Source organism: Orbicella faveolata, unplaced genomic scaffold (genome assembly GCF_042242905.1).
Source record: "Orbicella faveolata isolate gen_17 unplaced genomic scaffold, um_ofav_v1 contig_2, whole genome shotgun sequence".
Lineage (NCBI taxonomy): Eukaryota > Metazoa > Cnidaria > Anthozoa > Scleractinia > Merulinidae > Orbicella > Orbicella faveolata.
The window spans coordinates 24175001-24195000 of NW_028301547.1; the positions used below are offsets into that span (position 1 = coordinate 24175001).

General features: G+C 36.0%; 1 protein-coding gene and 1 long non-coding RNA gene across 2 annotated transcripts in view; one reads left to right on the plus strand and one right to left on the minus strand.

Annotated features, from left to right (window-relative positions):
• The window catches only part of LOC149112556 (uncharacterized), an 11244-nt gene extending 9394 nt beyond the window's left edge, over nucleotides 1-1850 (plus strand). Inside the window, exon 3 of the long non-coding RNA XR_016207482.1 lies at nucleotides 724-1850. This is a non-coding gene — a long non-coding RNA (uncharacterized LOC149112556). The remainder of the gene's footprint in view (nucleotides 1-723) is intronic.
• Nucleotides 1851-4163: 2313 nt separating this feature from the next.
• Nucleotides 4164-20000, minus strand: part of LOC110060255 (rab11 family-interacting protein 4-like) — a 16035-nt gene continuing 198 nt past the window's right edge. The window contains exons 1-14 of the mRNA XM_020767010.2: nucleotides 19923-20000; nucleotides 19194-19284; nucleotides 18843-18970; nucleotides 17347-17681; nucleotides 16613-16657; nucleotides 15567-15693; nucleotides 15339-15442; nucleotides 10527-10617; nucleotides 9690-9739; nucleotides 9401-9482; nucleotides 8631-8768; nucleotides 7629-7763; nucleotides 6948-7025; nucleotides 4164-6175 (exon numbers count right to left, since the gene is read on the minus strand). The exon at nucleotides 19923-20000 is cut by the window's right edge and continues 198 nt beyond it. Of these exons, the coding sequence (XP_020622669.2) occupies nucleotides 6017-6175; nucleotides 6948-7025; nucleotides 7629-7763; nucleotides 8631-8768; nucleotides 9401-9482; nucleotides 9690-9739; nucleotides 10527-10617; nucleotides 15339-15442; nucleotides 15567-15693; nucleotides 16613-16657; nucleotides 17347-17681; nucleotides 18843-18970; nucleotides 19194-19284; nucleotides 19923-20000 (1641 nt within the window). The 3' untranslated portion in view covers nucleotides 4164-6016. The remainder of the gene's footprint in view (nucleotides 6176-6947; nucleotides 7026-7628; nucleotides 7764-8630; nucleotides 8769-9400; nucleotides 9483-9689; nucleotides 9740-10526; nucleotides 10618-15338; nucleotides 15443-15566; nucleotides 15694-16612; nucleotides 16658-17346; nucleotides 17682-18842; nucleotides 18971-19193; nucleotides 19285-19922) is intronic.

A 20000-nucleotide genomic window follows, 5' to 3' on the forward strand; every position in this document is an offset into this window, starting at 1 on the left:
AACAGAGTACGAAAATTTCGTTTCAGTGGCACTTTAAGGCGTTCACATTCCCCGTGAAAAAACTTCCACTTTCAAAATACAGTATGAATATTTATAATTTGAATTATAATAATATTATTGTTGTACTTTAGATTGTAATTCCAATGCTCTTTTTAAAAACTGATTTCAGTTTCATTAGGTAGTTTGGTGCTTTGGGCCCAAAACAGCAGCCTGAAAACTGTCCTTGTAAGTTGACAAGCCCTTGAATAGCCAGGAAGTTTCAAAAAATGGGCCCTGAAGAGGCAAAGGGCCGACTTCAGACACAAGTTAAAGCGAGTTTCAATTAGTCCAGCAAATTTATTTCACTTCCCGTAGGAGGAAGGTAAATTCCTAAATAACTAACTGAAGACGGCAGAAAACTAAGAGGAAAACACAAACAGACGATAAACTAAACGGCTTACCAAAATGCTGGCAACGGGGTTCAGGGAACCAAGAAGATACAAGTGTACCGGACGATAAACTAGCACTAAACGAACATGAAAGGATAACACAAATATATACGCAACGAAATTTACATACGACGCGAGAAAAAAAGCATGCAGAATGTGAAAAAATACATTAACATACGGAACAAAAAAGGACACAAAGAAAACACGAAATAGCCGTAACAGGCCCCTTCACAGAAAGTTTCAGTTTTCCACAATATTGTTGTGTCTATTAAATCCATCTCCATATTTTTAATAGCCTGGCCAAACCATACCTGGAGGCATTAGATGATATGATCGATGAGGAGGAGGAGGAGTTAGAAGAAGACAAAGAAGAAGAAGAAGGACAAGAGGATCAAGAAGAACAAGTGGAAGGGCAATAAGAACAAGACAATGATGATGAACACCTCTACAGAAAGTTAATAGAGGATGAGTTTAGTGACAGTGATAAAATCAGTATTTATTTCGTAGATTTTTTAAATTTTTATCAGGATTTCTTTAACAGATGTATTAATAAGTAATAATTAAGTAAATAGAGGATGAGTCTGAAATTGTTTTGATTGTTCTACATTTACAACAGCTTATTCAAATTAGCCCAAGCTCAAGGGCTGAAGAAAATATGTCATTACTTTTTTTTTACTAAATGAACCACAAATCACTGTGTTGCCTGTGGCTAGTTTGTTGGATCTAGATTTAAGATACAAAAGAGTGACAGAACTTTTCATCTTTGTAATAAGAACCCAGCCACAGTCGTGCCTGACTAACTGTGTCCACCTTCCTCGGTTTAAATAAGCTAATCAAAATGCATGAATGGTGAAAATATCAAGCATCATGTAACCTGTTGATCAGTCGACAACTCCACCTTTCACATTTCTTTCCATAATTTGGATTTGCCAGATTTGAATGGAAGCCACAGGAAAGTTGTTGAAAACATGTCAAAAAATGATGAAAAAAAATTAGTTTGGTGGTCTGTGTTAGGAGTGCACCACTGTAAATGCAATGATAAGTATTATATTAGTATGTCCAAAAGGCATTTATCTGTCAAAAATAGAATTTCTCAAACTAATTCTAACTTTGGTTATTTTGCCTTTGTAACAATACAAATCTCAAGATTATAGTGGTTTTACAACACAGGCTAAAAACATGCCCTAAAATATAATTTTCGAAAATGTTTGGATAAAGCAACGGTTTGTATCATACGTGAGCATTGCAGATAATTCAAGCCAATTAATTCAAGGTCACAAGTCAGATTGTTTTGGTTCGCCCGTGTCTAGAAAGATCTATAAGATTCCAGTTGATAGTGATAATGGTAATTATACCTGCTCATGAAAACACCAGTTGTATAAATTCCAGTCTAGCCACAAATAAATAAAAAAAGATTTGTAATCTTCTTTGTCATAACTGAATTATGTTATTGAACTAGCATGAGGTCCGTGTTGGTAAAACATTGGTCGAGTTCTTCGCCTTGCAATGTTACGGCGAGATCCATAGACTTGTTAAAAAAAGAAATACCCATATCAGTATCCGACTTAAGTTTCATTCCATGTTCAATGCTAAATTCCTGAGGGGTGTGCCTACAAACGAGGACTAACAATAGAGCTATAAATCAATGAACATAATAAATCCCTCTAAGATTCTCTAACCGAAACAAGTGATAGGTTGAGGTATCACTGAATTCCTAATTTTCAACCTTCTGCTCTCATTTCATCGTCTCTCCCGGTTAATAACAGGCACCCGTTGTAGCTAGTTCCAGCCGATCCCAGGAATGCAAATCTCATTAACAGTCAGTGCTCTCTCTGATAACCATAACAAGTACTTTTAAGGATATCAAGTCTTATATCGGAGGTTCGGTGATATTTCTTTCTAAAAGCAAAAACTGAAATAGTGTTCAACATAACCTTGCTCAGCACGTTTGCGAAAATCTATTGGTTCCTTTCAGAGGTTTCTTTAAGAGCACTCGGCTAACCTCCAGGTACGATTTCCGTACAGCGCCATACATTAATTATGTATGCAACTATCTCAAACTATCACATTATACTCAAACAGCAATCGTGAAAAGAACGAGTCAGTCAAAAAATTGCATGCATAATTAATGTAAGGGGTGGTGCGAAAATCTTGCCAACCTCCCTGTCAAAATAAGAGAGCCCCTCTGCCAGTTTTGTCCACATAGTATAATTTCTACTGACAGAATCGCTATGATTACGATGACGACCACAAAGCGCTTTGTGGTGTATTGAATAGGCCACAAAGCGCTTTGTGGTGTTTTGAATAGGCCACAAAGCGCTTTGCGGTGTTTTGAATAGGCCACAAAGCGCTTTGTGGTGTGAAAAATTGGAAAAACCAAATTATTTCAGAAAATAGCTGTGAGATATTTGCGAGTCAACGAGCCATCCAGTTTTCAATGTTAAATCCCAAAATAAAACACCACATAGCGCTTTGTGGTGTTTTGAATAGGCCACAAAGCGCTCTGTGGTGTTTTGAGTAGGCCACAAAGCGCTCTGTGGTGTTTTCAATAGGCCACAAAGTGCTCTGTGGTTTTTTGACTACTACTGCTGTTTTGTAAAGCAAAGCGAACTAGGAACAGTTAGAAAGCACTCCGGCCATAAAAATCTACTCGACAAGAAAATTTCTGTAATAAATGTTCGATGCTACAGGAGACGGCTTACCCAAAAAGGTTCAGTCAGCCTCAACAAACTTATACTGAGAAGAGGGCTTTCGCGAACCGGATTTCGTGTGAGTGACAAGATTGGGAATAGAGAAATATTGCGCAGATTGAGTGGTAGTTTTACAGCACCGAAACTAAAATTGGTTACACTGCTTCTCGGAAATTTTGTTTTGCCTCTGTAATATCATTAAACGATCTGAATAATTTGAGGATAATCAAAGCGCGGAGTTTAATATTGGCTGGCCGGGAACACGCAGTTCGCAAACCGGAGAGCAACCACTGTTTAAATCTTCGATCGAACTTTCATGTTGAATTTGAAACTGAAAATACACTAAGCGGTCAATTTCCGATAGAAATCTTGTGAGGTAAATGCTATTCTTGCAAATAGTCGCTGCATATTTACGTTCAGAGTCACTCTGGTTCAGAGTAAAGACATACAAAGTCAAATACTGCTTCCGAACGCTACCCCTCCAAAAATCAATTTTGCTCGAAGACCGAACTGCAACGGAGTTTAGTTACCAGTCTTATGCTGCGTGTTATTAGATAGAACGCATGATATGATTGGCTCCGTATATCACATTACGTCAGAGGACATGTCTGCTACATAGGACATAACTGCAACGGTACAAGCGATGACGCGAAGCCGCGAGGAGAATGGGAATTAGTTAGCGGCAAGTCCGTGCACAACTCGCGCGACACTCGCGCGCATAACCTGTAAATGTATTCATTTTTTTCCTTCAAAAAGTAAGTTATATTTACACAACGCCAAAACTGAACTAAAAAAATAGTGATAATAAAGGAAAGGGAAATGACAAATCCGTGCACATGTTCTTCTCAAAATGAGGTTTGAAGGTCAGTACATGTGGTTCGAGGTACAGTCTCGAGCTCCCTGTACTAACACAGAACGCATGATAATAATCACCCCAGCACATCACATCAGGTACACTCGAATCGCCCTGAGTCCAGACCACCTCTGCAACTACATACGAGTCAGCTACCCTGGAATCCATCAACAAACAAAGAACACATGTAACTTTAAATTCCTTAAAAACTTCATTGTCGTCCAAAGTTACTTTGTACAATATTTTTCAATCTTTCTACACAATACAGTATCATTGGTTGATTAACATATTATTTACAAAATCCTCATATTAAAAATACATTATCGATAACATTTCGGAACAGTTATTGACTGCTCTGCTAATTTACAAGGCATCTAATTATTCTTACATAGAGTTTACAAATTTTTAATAACTCACTAAAAAACTTACATTCATTTTCTATTGAACACATTTACTCCCTATAGTGCCAAAGTAATTAAATAATCACCATTTCTCTTTTTGCCAAATGTTTCAGGCCAAACAGTATCACACGAAAGAACCATTCAATAACTTTAAACTGAATGGTCAGACACAGGGATTTAAAACAAGAACCACATTGATGGCACTCCAGGAGAATTGAGCATCATCAAAACATGCCCTTATTTGTTACATTAACAGGCAACTAAGCCTGGTCACCAACTGAGACGCAAGCATAAGCATAAGCAAAAGCATGAAGTATCTTTTGCACCTGTAGGGAAGGCCACAACATGAACATAAGCTTAAAAAACATTAAAATCTTGCGTTCTTCTTTCGTTGCTGTTATTCCCCACCAGAAATAACAGCGACATAAGTAAAAACATAGAAAGAACACAAGGTTATGCAGCAGCTGTGCCCACTATCACACAAGCTTATCCTTGTGTCGCTAGAAGGGACCGTGCTTTAATTTCATCAGTAATTGACTGTTAACCTTTTTTATACTTTCAACAATACTCTCTTGTCGCTCAGAAAATCTCTGCATTTTTCAAGCAGTGTAAAAAAGTTACAAAATGTGAATTCACATACAGTATACAATCTCATTCCAAGAGAAGATTCCCCACTCCATCACCATGGCTGCTAACTGACCAAGGTGATCTGGAGATCTGGGAACGACACTGTATACCTTTATAGTGAAATCGTCATTGCCTAAAAAAATAATTTGTTATGGTATTTAAGCACAGTATAGGTAAGTAGTTGGCAGTTTAGTGTCAGCTTTTTCATCAGTGTTCCAAGTTTTAGACCATGTCTTATCAATGGGTCTTTCCAAATCATTCAAAGATACATTGTCAATTCCATTTTCTCTGTGGCACTCTCAACAATCAACTTATTCATATATTTTTTCCATCTAGAACGCTGGTATTTACACTACACTACAGCTATCAAATAATTTAATTGTTCAAACATTAAAAAATTGTCCACTTGCTAACTGAAGTGGTAGATCACAAAATGCACTGAGGTTTTTTTTTCTGGGTGGGGCAGGGGGGGAAGTTGTTTCCAGGTTCACAAACATCAATGTACGATTAACAATCTCTGCTTTGTAATATTTTCCTAATATGAAAATGAAAAAAAGTTTGAAATGAGAACAACATTCTCTTTGTTTGACTCGCTTTTTCTTTAGACACTGTGATTTTTGGTTGAGGAAATAAGTGCGTGCCCAATTTTTCCCCAACTGAAAATAATGTCTACTTTAACTGGATACAAGTTTACTTTTTCTCTGTAATTTTACAGGTCTTTAATGGCTTTAGCCTGTAAATGAATAACAGAATGTAGGATGTTTCCTACACCTAAAACAGAAGTTAGACCGCATGTCACACAGTCAACTAAATTAAAGTGCATGATTTCTAAACAGAGACCAAGACTGTAATTAGAAAAACATGTAGCTGCATTCTTGGTAAAAAAATCCTAAAAAATGATTGTAATTTACTGCCTGCGTATGCATATAAAATCTACCATCTAATTTGCCAGGATGTTTGTATGTCAATAAAGATGTACAGGGATGGGTGGGTAGGGGACGAACAGATCAGATGGTGTTATTGAAGCTCAAGAAGTGCAGGATTGTGTTCCATAATCATCATTAACAGTCCATCTAAGTAGCCTCTTAGTCTCCTGTTCTCCTCTTCTTGGTCTCTAAGAGTACTGATAATCTTTTCTTTGTCAGCTGTAACAAGTTCATCGGCCAGTGACCCTTGCTGTTGGATTTAAAAATATGAGTGTTGTTGAGTACAAATACACCCTTAAACTGTTTTTGGAATATTGCAGTTGGAATTCTGGACACCGGATATAAAATTTCTTGTTATGAAAAAATTCCTCAACAATTATTAGACCAACATTAAATGGAACCATGCCTCTACGAGAAAGCAAGGTCTGGATTGAACTTGTGAGAGAGATTAGAATCTATTTTGCATGATAACAGCATAATTTAAATCTGAAAATTTCCAATGTTTGCATCATAACAAAGTCAACTTGAGCCTTGCTTCTACTCAAATCCTGATCACCAATTAAGCACATAACTGTAAATTACGTTATTCTGCTTCTACACTTAATCAGAAAACAGCCCTAAGAAAATATATGTGCTGATTGGTTAAAAATCATGTTTCTATAACTTGATAGAAACACAGAACTACCACGAGCCGCAATGATGGCGTGAGCAAAGAGAATTTACACTTTGATAATCAAAGTTAACAAGTTTTTTCCTTTATTTCTTCGCGGTGTTTTCTAAAAAAAATAGAAAACATGTTCTTTGTGTTTCTATCAAGTTGTAGAAACACTTGTGAAAGTTTGGGAGAACTCGAAAAAGCTGTGGAAACACTCGCCTGCGGCTCGTGGTTCGGCTCGTGTTTCCACAGCATTTCTTGTTTACCCAAACTTCCACTTGTGTTTCTATAACTTGTTAGAAACACAGCACATGTTTTTTATTTCTTAAGGAAAAAATAGAACAACCAGTACTTCATCTATCCTTACCTGACCAGCACCAAAGTAACCATCCTGATGCAGCTGAACATTCAGCTCTTCTTTTGAGTTTTTTAAGCTCAAGTTTTCCTAAAACAAAAACAGACTCATTAAAGCATAGCATCAACATTCATGCGTATGAGATGTGCCTTCGGGGAATCATGGTAGTTGTATTCTTCAAAGCAAATATTCAGTCCAAGATGATGAATACAACCACCATGATTCCCTGAGTAATAAATTGTTATCCACCTACATGCAGTTTATTGGCTCACAATTTGATTTAGCACAACATGTTCTCTAACATCTCTTGCACATTCTTCTGTCAAACTCTTGTAGACTTTTAGGCTGCACAAACCTTTGAGGCCCAAACATTTGGGTGAACCTTACAAGGTTGTCCCCTCTTTTCTGGAAATTCCAGAAAATCCTGTTTCATTTGCCACTACAAATTGGGGAAATTCAAACCACAATTTTTGGTCGAACTGAAAGGGCTGCCCCCTTCAAACAAGAGAAGGTGGAATCTCAAAAAACTATTACACCTCAATTTGGGATTAATCAGCTTTAAAAATACCCTGGGCCTGGCATATGTATAAAATTTTGATTCCATTTCCCAGCTTCATTCAGAATGTGTTGACAGCCTTGCACTTACAGTATGTACATATGACAGTCTGTCAAACTTGATTTGACTAGACTTACCTTTATTAGTGACTGCACATGTCTCTCTAAGTCGGTTTTTTGTTGTTCCATGCTGTGATGATCTTTAAGTTTCAGGTCTACTTCATACTTGTATTTTTCCAGTTCAACCATTTGCTCAGAAGCCAAAGCAAGCTCCTAAGGAATCCAACAAGAAAAATAAGTACTAGATATTAATATTACATGTATCAACATGCACAAACAAAAATCTCAATAAAGTGCAAATAGGCATGGGACAGTTGCCATACACAATACTGTCAGGGGAAATACCAGAATAAAAAGAACATTTTTACCATTACAACAAAGCTAATTAATTGTTCCAGAAAACAAAGACAAGAATTTTAAAGAAAAGATGATGGCATCTCTGGACCTATAAAAATTGGAAACAGTCTTCTTTTTTTCCAGATCGATTCTGTGAGCATCATTGATACCACTGGAGAAAAACTGTAGACAACCGGCCTGAATGGAGGAAGCTCATGTATAGCATGTGCAAATGCTTTAATGAAAAGCACACTGATGGATATTATATGAGAGAAGAGAATGTAGAAGGGGAAAAACAGGAAGCGGATAGCATTTTTTCTTTTCTTTACAGAAAATGGATTCTGTTCTCTGACAATGGACTTTGTTTTGCCTGTTTCCAGAGTAGACATACATGTACTTCTGTGTATTGTATTTGAATTTCATTGCCCCTCTCCAAAAACCCCATGTTGGAGTGTATTTTGCTATCTATAGGAGAGGGCTAAGGGCTCAAATGTGTAAATCCAGAGTGGCTCATGGAGAGGTGTGTCATGGAAACACTCTGGATGCTGATTGTTCCTACCACTACTACCTATTTTTATGGTGAATATTCATGACACAATGAGAAAGGTATCGAGCGACCATGTTTTGTTTACCAAGCTGAAGTTTCTTCTGATGCCAAATTTAAACTTAATTACAGCAGATATATATAAGTACTGGATACCGCTATATTCAACAAACTGTGCATATAATTTTTTTTTCCCAGACCTGTTCATGGTGATGTTGTTCTTCTAGCCGTCCCTTTATTTCAACTTCAAGCTTTGCTTTAAGCTCAGCCACTTCATCTGCTTTGATCTGAAGTGCAAGCTCGAGGCTATCGACTTGTTTGACAAGCCTTCTTTTCTCCTGTAAAATAAGCAATAAAACATGCCCTATTTGTTAGCACATTGTTCTTTACAACTACAATGTATGGCTGCCAAAGAGGAATTAAAACTGCATCTAGTTTCTAATGGCAAGCTGTGGCTGTGGCTGTGTGTACATGTGGTGTGTGCTACTAATGGTCCATAGAGTAGACAAGCTTACAGTTGAGTCCCAAAGGTTTATATCTGATTACTCACAACAATATTTTGCTCCCTTAGCAAAAGAAGTCAGAAGAAATTTAGCCTAGACTTTTTGAACTTCCCTATTTCTCAGGTCTTTCCCTTATGTGGCTTGATAAGTAGGGATTCCACTGTGTTCTAGTTTGTTCTGGAGTTTAAATTTTTTAACCGTATTGTTTATCTAGGTAGCCTGGTTATCTGATGCTTCACAAGATCCAATAGCTTAAAAAGCCAATGCAGTATGATTGTTAATCTCAAGAATCAAAGTAACTACTTTACCTTTATTGAGTTAGCCAAGCTGGTGAGGCATCACACAGTAACGTACAGTGCCTCACGCTAATGTACAGAGCATCACACTAACTTACAATGCCTTGTGCTACATTGTAACTACATGTAACAGTGTGATGCCTCATCCTAATCTAACACAATGGGACTGACCTCTTGACATGTGTCAAGCTCTTTTCTCAACAAAGGCTCCACTTTTTTAAGATTTTCTATTTCCTCTTCAGCTTGAAGTAATCTAAGCCAGAACAGTAATAAAATGAAGAAACATTACATCAATAGCAATATAAATGGGGACCTGGGAGATCCAACAGTATTTTCTCAGCATTATTAATGTTGGCCCTCTCTAAATTAATCACAAGAAAAATAAATGAGACTCCCCACCTTAACAGCTAATTTAAAGTACATGGGAGAGAAAACAATATTAAATGATTATGATACTTACTTTCTGTTAAGTGCTTCTAAAGATTCCTCATTTTCTCTTTCTAATTTGTTCTGAGAAAGAAAATTGACCAAATACAATCTATGTTTTAAGACACGATCATCATAGCCCATGAGATATAAGATCTAAGTCTTGAATAATCTGTTTTTGAAACAATGAGTCTACATTTTTCAACTTTGTCTTTGTCTTTGTCTCAATCTTAATCCATACTTGGGTAAGTTTTGGTTTATTATTACCAGGAAGGAAATAAAACCAATTTTCATTAGTTGAAACCACTAAACTTGAAATATTGGCAGAGTAACAGTCTTATATGGGTAAAATCACAGCTTCCTGTATAAAATGAACAAAGATGATTTTTGAGCTTTATAAAAGACACTTAAATTACACAAAATTGCCCTAAACTTGAGAAATGTTTACCCAAATGCAATATTATATTTCAATCTTTTCCAATTTTGCCCATATCTGCCCCCTTTTTGGGGCACATATGGGCACATTTTTGGTGTTTTTTGTGGCCTTATGCTCCACTCACGGGAGCAGAGTGGATGAGCAAGTGCTTGGTGTTTTTCCTCCTTAGTAAACAACAATGGTCTTTCTTTACTTGGAAAGTCATTTTTTAATCAGAAAAGTGTGCAAGTTACTTGAGAACCCATGTATTTTGTAGAAAGAGGAGGACAAAAATGTAAATGTTTGAATTACTAGCTCGGGCCAAGTGGTGGTTCCTTCGGCAAATAATCATAACTTTCTGTAGCCTATCAGCTAAGCATGTAAGTGATAGATACCTGTACCTCTGTGGCAGAGAATCTAATAAGTATTACTGCCATAAAATGAACAAAAACATACCAAGGCCAATTTATATTTAAAACTTTCTTCTTCTACTTGTTTTCCTGTTGTTACTTTTTGGCTTTCAATCTGTTCTTCTAGTGCATTTATCCTGAAAAAGAAACCACCAATTAAGACAGTCTAATATTAAAGACTTGGTGATAAAAAATAAATTACTATCAGGCCTGCAAATAATAGCCAGTCATCGGACAGATGTTGGTAAATTTCAGTTTTAACCCGCGAAAGCTTGCCCTGGTCGGACACTGTGACCATGCATGTCTCATATATAAAATGAAAAAATTATTTTCCTTGGGGTTTGCAGCCCAAACTAGGACTTGTTTCATTCTATTATTACATTATTTGATCCACAATATTATGCAAAAAGGTTGTCTCATGTTTAATTTGTACAGTGTGTTACATCCCGACTCTTGAACAGGCCAACACCATGTTTTCTTCAGTTTTTCACTGATTTTTTGCAACACTTTTACCACAGCAAAGCAGTTTTTATGATAAACTGCAGGCACCTGACTTCAATTAGTGAACAAACACAAATGCGGACTGTAGTTATGTATTTATCTCACTGCATCTTGAAGGTGATTGTCGAAAGTATTATTTATCATCCTCAATGCCTCTCAAACCATGTGTCATGTCAGAAATTGTAAACACTCCATTTCAAAGAATATAAATATTTTACATTATACTAAGCTCCAGAACACCCATAAAAATGAAACCAAGTGGATCTGATTCTCCTCAAAAAACAGACTCAATGATATTTTATGTAGTTTAAATTTTCACATCATCTGAGTTTGTCCAATTAAGATGTTGAAATGTGTCAAATAGACCAATCTCTTTAACATTCAATTTCTACCTCCTTAATTTTTTTTGTCCGACCAGACAGGCTTCTTGTCTAGTCAAAAATGGTCCTGGCCTGACAAATGACCTGCCTGTAGACAAAAATTATTTGCAGCCTTGACTATGAATATAATTTCTGGGAGACCCACTTAATATATGTATTATTCAGGATTCCTTATCCTGGAGCTGTCAAATTTACAGGTACTTTCTATAAACAATAACCTCCATTTCTCAAAAAATATGCTGTGATATTTGTCTGCGGACATTATCTGTTCCAACAAGCAAACTGTGAGCTTTGGGGAACAGATAATGTCTAAAGGACAAATATCTGAGCATATTTTCCAGCCAAATGGAGGCTATTGTGTTTATTATTGCTCAAATATTTTTTGCAAGACACCAGATCATTTGAAGATTGGGGAATATCACTTGGATATTCCCCAGTTTTAGCTGGGGCATATTCAGTCATGAGATGACTTAAGACCAATTGCATGCACGCAAAAATATTTGATGGATTTTAATGTGGGATATTCAGTTTCTGATGGTTAACAGATTTCAGCAGACACTTGGACTGTGTTCTACTGGAAATCTGTGAATCTCCTATTCCTGTCTTTTTCATGGACAGAACACCATTTTGGACACGCTGCTTTGAATGGAAAATGATTCTTGATTTCTACCTTAAAACATATAAAATTGACAATTGGGACTGCATTTCAGTGTCTAGAAGATATTAAAAGATTTAACAGAGATATTACTTTCTAAAAAAGCTGTTGGGCTACATCGGTGGACAAGTGAAAATCAACTTGAATTTGATAAAGGTAAATTAACTGCTGAAGTTACATGTAATTTCTGAAACTGAAATTTTAAGTGTTACCCCGCCTGTAACTCTATACTCTGACGAACCACCATCATTTAAAATGTCAGCTCCAAAACTTGCAATTAACAGTGGTTAAATTGCCTTTACCAACTTAAAGTTGTTAAAAAGCTAAGCTACTGATAGAAACATTTTAGACTATTTTTATGAGCAGTAAACAACTCAGCTACAACTCATTGACTATTCAGTTATACATGAAGAAAATTTGGGCTTGTAGACTAGTTGAAAAATAAAGTCTCCAGAATACTTTAGAAGTGTCTTTATAAAAGACTGATGCCTTCATGCTAGCATAGACTATGTGCCAGATGAGTAGGCAATTGCTCAGATGTAATAATGTTGTGTTCAATCACAGGACTGACACAATAAGAAAATACTTCCTGGCCATTTTGTCCTGTATAATAAAATTCATGACTAGTGAAAACTAAAATGGCTTAGTAAACACGTCCCTTACAATATTACACTATTAAAGAATATTCTAGAGAAACAATTTTTCAAAATCTATGCTTGATCTTTTTTTAAAACGAATAAAATGAATCATTATTAGAAACAGAAATACACATGCACAACCCTATAACATCCCAATCAACTTTATACTTTCATCACTTAGATTAGAAGATGTGATGGCAGAATGACCTCCAAAGAATTAACTAAACAAAATTATTTTTTGTAGTTCACAGGCAAATATCAGTCCACCTTTTTAAATAAAACATGACTAAATTTGGTCAGTAATATTGCCTGTGTGTATATACCTATTACAGATTCACAAAACATTTTATGCCAATTTTGTAACCCACACAAATGTCCATTGGGTAGCTCCTATAGTTCTTTATCAAGCCAACTGCTCATATAACATGGCAGGATGCCGATCCTATCAAGTTATTGCACAATTTAAGACAACATCAATGTTTTTGGTGGCCAAAATATCAGGTTCTAACCAAGACTGAATAGAAAAATATTAATATCACACATGACAATTATTATTCCCTTATCACTGCTTTATTCACTCATTTATAATGAAAGAAATGAACCCTGACTTTACCTCTGAGAGTAAGAAATAGCAGGTAATAATAAAATAAAGTTTTTCTTACAAAATTATATATTCTGTTACATGTAGACTGAAGTCTGTAGAAGATAGATCTTTTACCATGAATGGATCTCATGCAAGAAAAAGGATAAAGGCAACTTAAAGCAACTGGGCTTGGAAAAACTGTGTTAGAACTTGAGATTTCAAAAATTAAGCCCCAGTTTATGTTGCTAATTCAACAATAAAAACAGCTACAAAAATATCATGAACAAGTTCTATGAGTCAAAGGAATATGTGACATGAAGCAGTATTTTCACAGAGCTATCTTTCACCTGACAATGTGTCCCCTAACTCAAAACAATATTTTTTCAGTTTATTAAAGCATCCTGCTAATAATGAAAACAAGAACTGACTCACCTGCGAAAATTAGAACCAGAAACCAACTACAAATCACTCCCTGACCAAAAACGTGTCTTCCTGTATTGGTTTCAACCAATTTATTCAAAACAAGGAAATGAATTTCAGTCTGCCTAAATTATATGCAAATATGGGGCAGATGTCACTTGAAATGAAAGTTAATTATTCATGCAACAGCTAAAAGGCTTGACGTAGGTAAGGACAGGCAGTGGCCCATTTGAATAAACAAGCCTTCAGGATATTGTTCATGAAACCAGCAGGAAGTCTTCTAAAATCAAGAATAAAATCCTTCTTTCAAATGAAAGAAAAAAACACAAACAAAACCAAATCAGGCAAAGCTGAAACTAACTTAAGTAAGAAATTTTTATTATGTGGAAAACATTAAAGTGTGTATTCATTTGGTTAGCGAGAAACTAGAATATTCATTAATATAATCCATGCCTTGAAAATTCTTTTATGCAGGAAATTATTACCAAACCCATTCAATTCCAGCATCAAGGTTTGAATTCTCCTTACTAAACTCTTTTACACGTAACAATGACGTACAGAAATTAGGTGCTTCATTGTACATCTATGTACACAGTACGTGAAAACAATAATAACAATATCATTAAGATTGTTGTGAAGAAAAATTGCCAAAAAAGTCTCACATATACAACAAAATGGCAGCTAAGAAATTCAACAACTTCCTAGCTTAGTTTCTTGCTGGTTAATGCAATACTATTCATGCACACAGAGTACAATAGATCAGAGAGAGAAAAAGGCCTTCTTATGAAGCTTAGAATTTAAAACAAGAACATTTCTTTTCTTTACTTGTTTGAATCTGGTTTGAACAGTGCAGAGAATTGTTTGCTTCTTTCTATTCGTGACCTGTCTGAACGCTTGACAGTGCTCTATTTGATAGTGCGATATTTTCATTGCTTTCAACCATTTAACCTGACACCAAGCATATTTTTGACAATCTAATACCTATCAAAAGATTATTTCTTTCTGGTAATTTTGTAAGCCTAGGACATAATGATTTTGATTAAAAAAAAACAAAAAAAAACTGCCGAACCTACCAAATATGAAGATGGGCCAAGGTTAGCAGTTACATTGAGAAATCAAAAAGGATATCTCAGTGGCTATATTTATCAATAATGTACGGTATGTGAATTGACTTTAAATGCCTTTTAACGAAGCCGACGTTATATCTTAATATAGCTGCTTGTGAATTTATTAACGGTTGAGTACATTCTACAGTCCACTTTTTGATATTAACCAATATTCCAAATTACCATCATATGCCATGTGTAGTAAACACTGCTTTGCAATACTTATTGCTGGTTGTGTATAGAAACTTGCAACCAAAATACTACAATTAAGCAATTAGATTTCTTGATGTTGCTGATGTGTTTTTAAAACTAATTTAATTTTAAGAGACCAATACATAAACACAAAAAATATTTCCTACACAAGTACCCTCACAAGCCAAGATTCCTTCAACATTTTTTTTAGAAAATGACTTGCCTGAGTTCAGAGAAGCCAAAATTATTGACAAATAAAAAAAGTCATCTGGATGTAATACATTGGCATAAAACTAACCACTCTTCAGTCACAGTCAGCGAGTCTGCATTGTACAAGTTGTAACTAACATTAGGAGAAATCAGATGTCAAGCAGTCTGCCTACCTTGAACATAACAATTTGTTTTCTTCTCGTATTTTATATTGTTTATCTGTTTGCATCGCATGATCTTCCTGTAACAGCGATACTTGGGATGATAACCTCTTTAGCTAAAAAGTAAAGGGAACAAATTGAAATAAAATGGTGTGAAATTACAAGTATAAGTTGGCTACACTTGCCAACATGCTACATAAAAACTGAACAGGACACCAAAACCACAAGAAAACCTCAAACCTCTGTCAGAAGAAACATCGATGTTCCGGTTTCACTGTCTGATAGTGCTCTATCACCGATCAGATCATCAAAACTGTTATGTCGGCTGGGGTTCTCCGAGTGACATTTAAAAAGATGCATATTATGACTGTGGACAAACAGAGAGGCAATGAATACCCAGTTAGAAGCAAATTTTAACTAAGCAAGACATTAGTGACTTGAGAAATTATGGAGACAGACAATCGTCTTGACCCTAGATCTCTTTCAAATGACCACTGTTTGACTAAGAATCTTACTTTTAATACCTATAATGACATATCACAACAAATATTGTAAAACTTAAGATGCCTTACTGCAAAGACTCCATTCTAGGAACACCTTTAACAAATACAACACAAATTCCAAAAAAATATGTCACAGAGAATAAGGATTGAACACTTGCATTCTTTGGTGTCACATGACATCCATGAAGTGTCTAGTGTTAACTAATCTGCACTATTGACCTAAACGACCTTTAAATCTAAAAATATTGAAAATAGTCCCAAAACAAGCAAAATCCCTTTTACTAGGGGAGCTCACTGTCCTTCTTTCATTGCAACATACCTTTAAACATAGACACCAGAATCCCAGAAAAAATTTAAAAGACTTTTCAAGACTCTTTCTAACTAAACCTGTCGCAGTTATGTTGAGGAGCAGCATCAAAAACAAAGAATGGACAAAATGGAAAGAGATTTAGTGAGAGGGGGTCAAACCAACTATCGTACCATCATTTGATTAAATAGTCTTTTTCAGTTAAACATTTATTACAAAATAACATTTTTATAAGAAACAAAATTGTTTAGTTCCAGAAAATATCCATACCTCCCTCAGGGAAGGGAAGTTTCACCCCTCTGGAAATTCTGATTGAGCTTCATACATTTCTTTACCTTTTTTGATCCTACAGAACCTTCCACCCCCTAGGAAATTCCAATCCCTTCTGTGGGAGGAGTACGGATATTTTCTGGAGCTGAACATTCTAATTTAATCAACTCTATAAAAAGAAAACATCTCCATACTAAACCATTCACCTTGACATGGCAGCTGCTGCAGCTGAAGTTCTTCTAGAACCAGAGCTGAAAAAATTATCAAAAATGAGACTCAATTTAAAGAATAAAAAATACTCTAACCGTATAACCCAGATAAATCAAACATTTTTCAGTACCCCATTTTCTGTTGCCTAGGGGTTTTATGAAGGGTAAAGCTGGGAGGCAACTGCTTTTCACAGGGAGGCAAAATGTTTTGAACTGAATTTCTTTCGAAAAAAAGAATTCTCCTGAAACCAGGTAAACAATATCATTCTTGAGGCTAGTCAATTTGCCTGGTGCCTGGTCGTTAAATGAAATAACTGGATAATTGGGACCACCATTTGTAGGTTTACTTACTATTTTATGATATATTTAAATCATCAGGCCCAGGTTGTTCAAAAAGTGGATAATGCTATCCACAGGATAAATCACTATCCAGCCTGGCTTGCTTTGTTAACAAACACTTATCCGCTGGATAGTGATAATCTGGTAGATAACGTTATCTGGCCTTCAAACCACTGGGGCCTGAAATATGAAGAGTACTTCAAAAAAATAGATTAATGACAAGATTTTAGCTAATCTTGCATGCATTTTTTACTTTTATTTACCATTAGGTTTTAAATAATTTTACATAAGTTTTTAATAGATTTTCAATTACTGTATATTTAAGAAGGCCATAAGTTTATTAGTTACCCTCTGTAAATAAAGATCCATTGATTGATCATTATCAAACTCACCCTCTATTAAGACGATTCTCAAACTGTCGTTCCCTCCTTAAGGTTGGACTATCTTCAAATGCCGTATCCTCACTAAAGCTCTCTCCATAACCTTCAAATCCTTCCTCTGACTGGTATTCACTTGTGTCTGAGTGTGAACATCTATCGCTGTACATGTCGACATTCATGGCTGCTAAAGTGGCCCGATGTTTCAACCGTGGCCCAGTAGGAGGTGGAAATGTAGAATATTGTTTTTGATTACGACTGAAATTTGAGGTTTGTAACTCGTCTGGAAAATTGTCGTCATCATCACCAATATATTCATTTGTTGACGTTGTGCTGTAAGTGCTGTCCCGCTAAAATAGAACAGTAAATAGTACAGTAGTTTTAGTTTCGAAGTGGGGGGCATTTTCAGTGTCTAATAGTTAGTGCCCTAGACTCTGGGTTGAGCAATCCAGAGTTGAGCACTTATCAGGGTCATTTTAAACATACTGTGTGCTTGATCAAGAAAGTGTTCCTCTCCACTTTTAAGGCCTGGTTAGAGAGCCATAATCAAATCTGCTGTTATCCCAGAATATAGAAAATTTTGATTGCCCTTTTTTAAGTTTAGGGTTTTCTGTTTCTCAGTTCTTGCTGAAGTTAAGCTACACAGAACAATAACAGTAAAAGAAGGCTTTAATGCAAGAATAGTTACAACATTGATAACTTGGATTCCTAGAAAAGTGTTTACGAGCCAGCTTTTGAACAACTGGGTGCAGGTGTATAAGTGGTCCAAACAAATAAAAATAAATAAAAACTTCGCAAACTGTTATTGTTCCTCAAGGCTTAATCAAATGAGTTCTGAAAAGGTTACATGTATTGTTGAAGTGATTCTAGAACGTGAAAAATATACAACCATTGTGATTATAATTTGGTTACGTAAGATTAATGGTATGTGCCTGTGGCGTAAAATGAGCAGATTTTAAATGGATCAGGTAATGTTGATTGTTCCTTAGTGCAAGTGAGCAATATGATGCTACAAGAAAATTGGCACATGTACACATAATATGTCAAGGCAAGATCAAAGTAATTCCAACAATCTGATGTGATGCAATGTTTACTTGCTTCCATTGCAATTTTCATAGTATCATATGCAAATTAGGTGATATAAGAATACGCACAGTCATGAATCCAAATTACGTCAATGACCGATCAAAGTTTTATTCTAAACAAAAAACGTCCCTACATCATGGCCCTCCTATTGTGACCATTAAAAAGGAAAACAGAAGGCCCCCAAAATGAAAACCTAAAGAAGTTCACACCAGTTATTGCCTACAAGGAAATTGTTTCGTGCCTTTTTATAATGTAAACAAACTTGGGGAACAAAATATAATTTGCACCCCACTTGAGGTCCGTTGTTATTTGACACGGCGGTGAAGTCCTTTAGAGTACTGCCGTGCATAGAAATGAGCAAGGACAACTTCTCAAAGACAAGACAAGACTTCAAATAAATCAATTTAAAATGGGAATTGAAATACCTCGCAACAGCTATCTTCTTGTTGGTCGTTTTCGACGGCAGATATTGTTAGTCTTGGGTAAGAATCGTCTTCGACAAAATCGTGCGCCTCTTTGCCACTGCCATTCAAATCGATATCGCCGTTAACCCCTTTGGGAAATAAAATCTCTGTCAGTGTAACTCAGTTCAGACGGCGGCGGAAAATTCAGATGTCGTATTTTCGCGTCTGCAAATAATTTTTTACCCTTGGCATCATAATGACAGCTAGTAAAATTGAGCATAACGCAATATCACAGAAACCTTACTACTGAGCTAAAGCACACATGTATATCGGCTGGCGATTATGTGGCATGTCGCCAGTGAAATCACTTACCGAGAAAGTCGTGTATTCCTTTACAGAAACCATCGAAACTAATTCGCCCATTTTCTTCGGGATCGAGCTTTTCAATCAGCGTTTTCATCTCCTGGGGGTAGGCAAGAACGAAAGAATATCAATGAGCTTTCCACAACAATCATCACCCCTGAAGAGGGAGTCGAAACTTTAGGTTACGAAACTACAAAAACTTGCCGTGACGGTTTTGATATTGGTAATCGAGACTCTCGAACCCACTAAATTTAAAGATATTAACTAGCTGAATGAGAAATAAGAAAAAGTTGGAATTACGCTCTCCTGAGTATTTTGATGGCAGGTTTACAAAGTTAATAGCAAACTGACTGGTGTAAGAGAGCGGTCACCGTAGGGATTGACATGCAAGAGTACAAATAAAACAAGCAATTTTCGAAAATAACAAAATGGATCGGGCGAGCCTCTTCAGAAACCACTGGAATTATGACTCTAAAGAACCCTCTGATGTTTAAAATTTTAATACCCAAGCGTTCAATACCTCGAAATCGAACCCAAAACGCTCTAATGATAACGTGAAATGTATTTTCAGACGGTTTGCCTCAAAGTTTATTGAAGCTTAGCTTATGAATGGCACTGCGAAAACAAGTAATAACTCCACCAGTTTTATTCTCGTTAAACTGTGATTACTGTTTAATTCTGTACCGATGTTAAGGATTCGAAGAATAATTTAATTCATTTAAAAGAGACAAGCCGTACCTCAAAGCCAACGCTAGAGTGTTCTTGGCCGAGACGTAGAAGGTCTTGCGTCTTCACAAATCCGTCGCCATTTTGGTC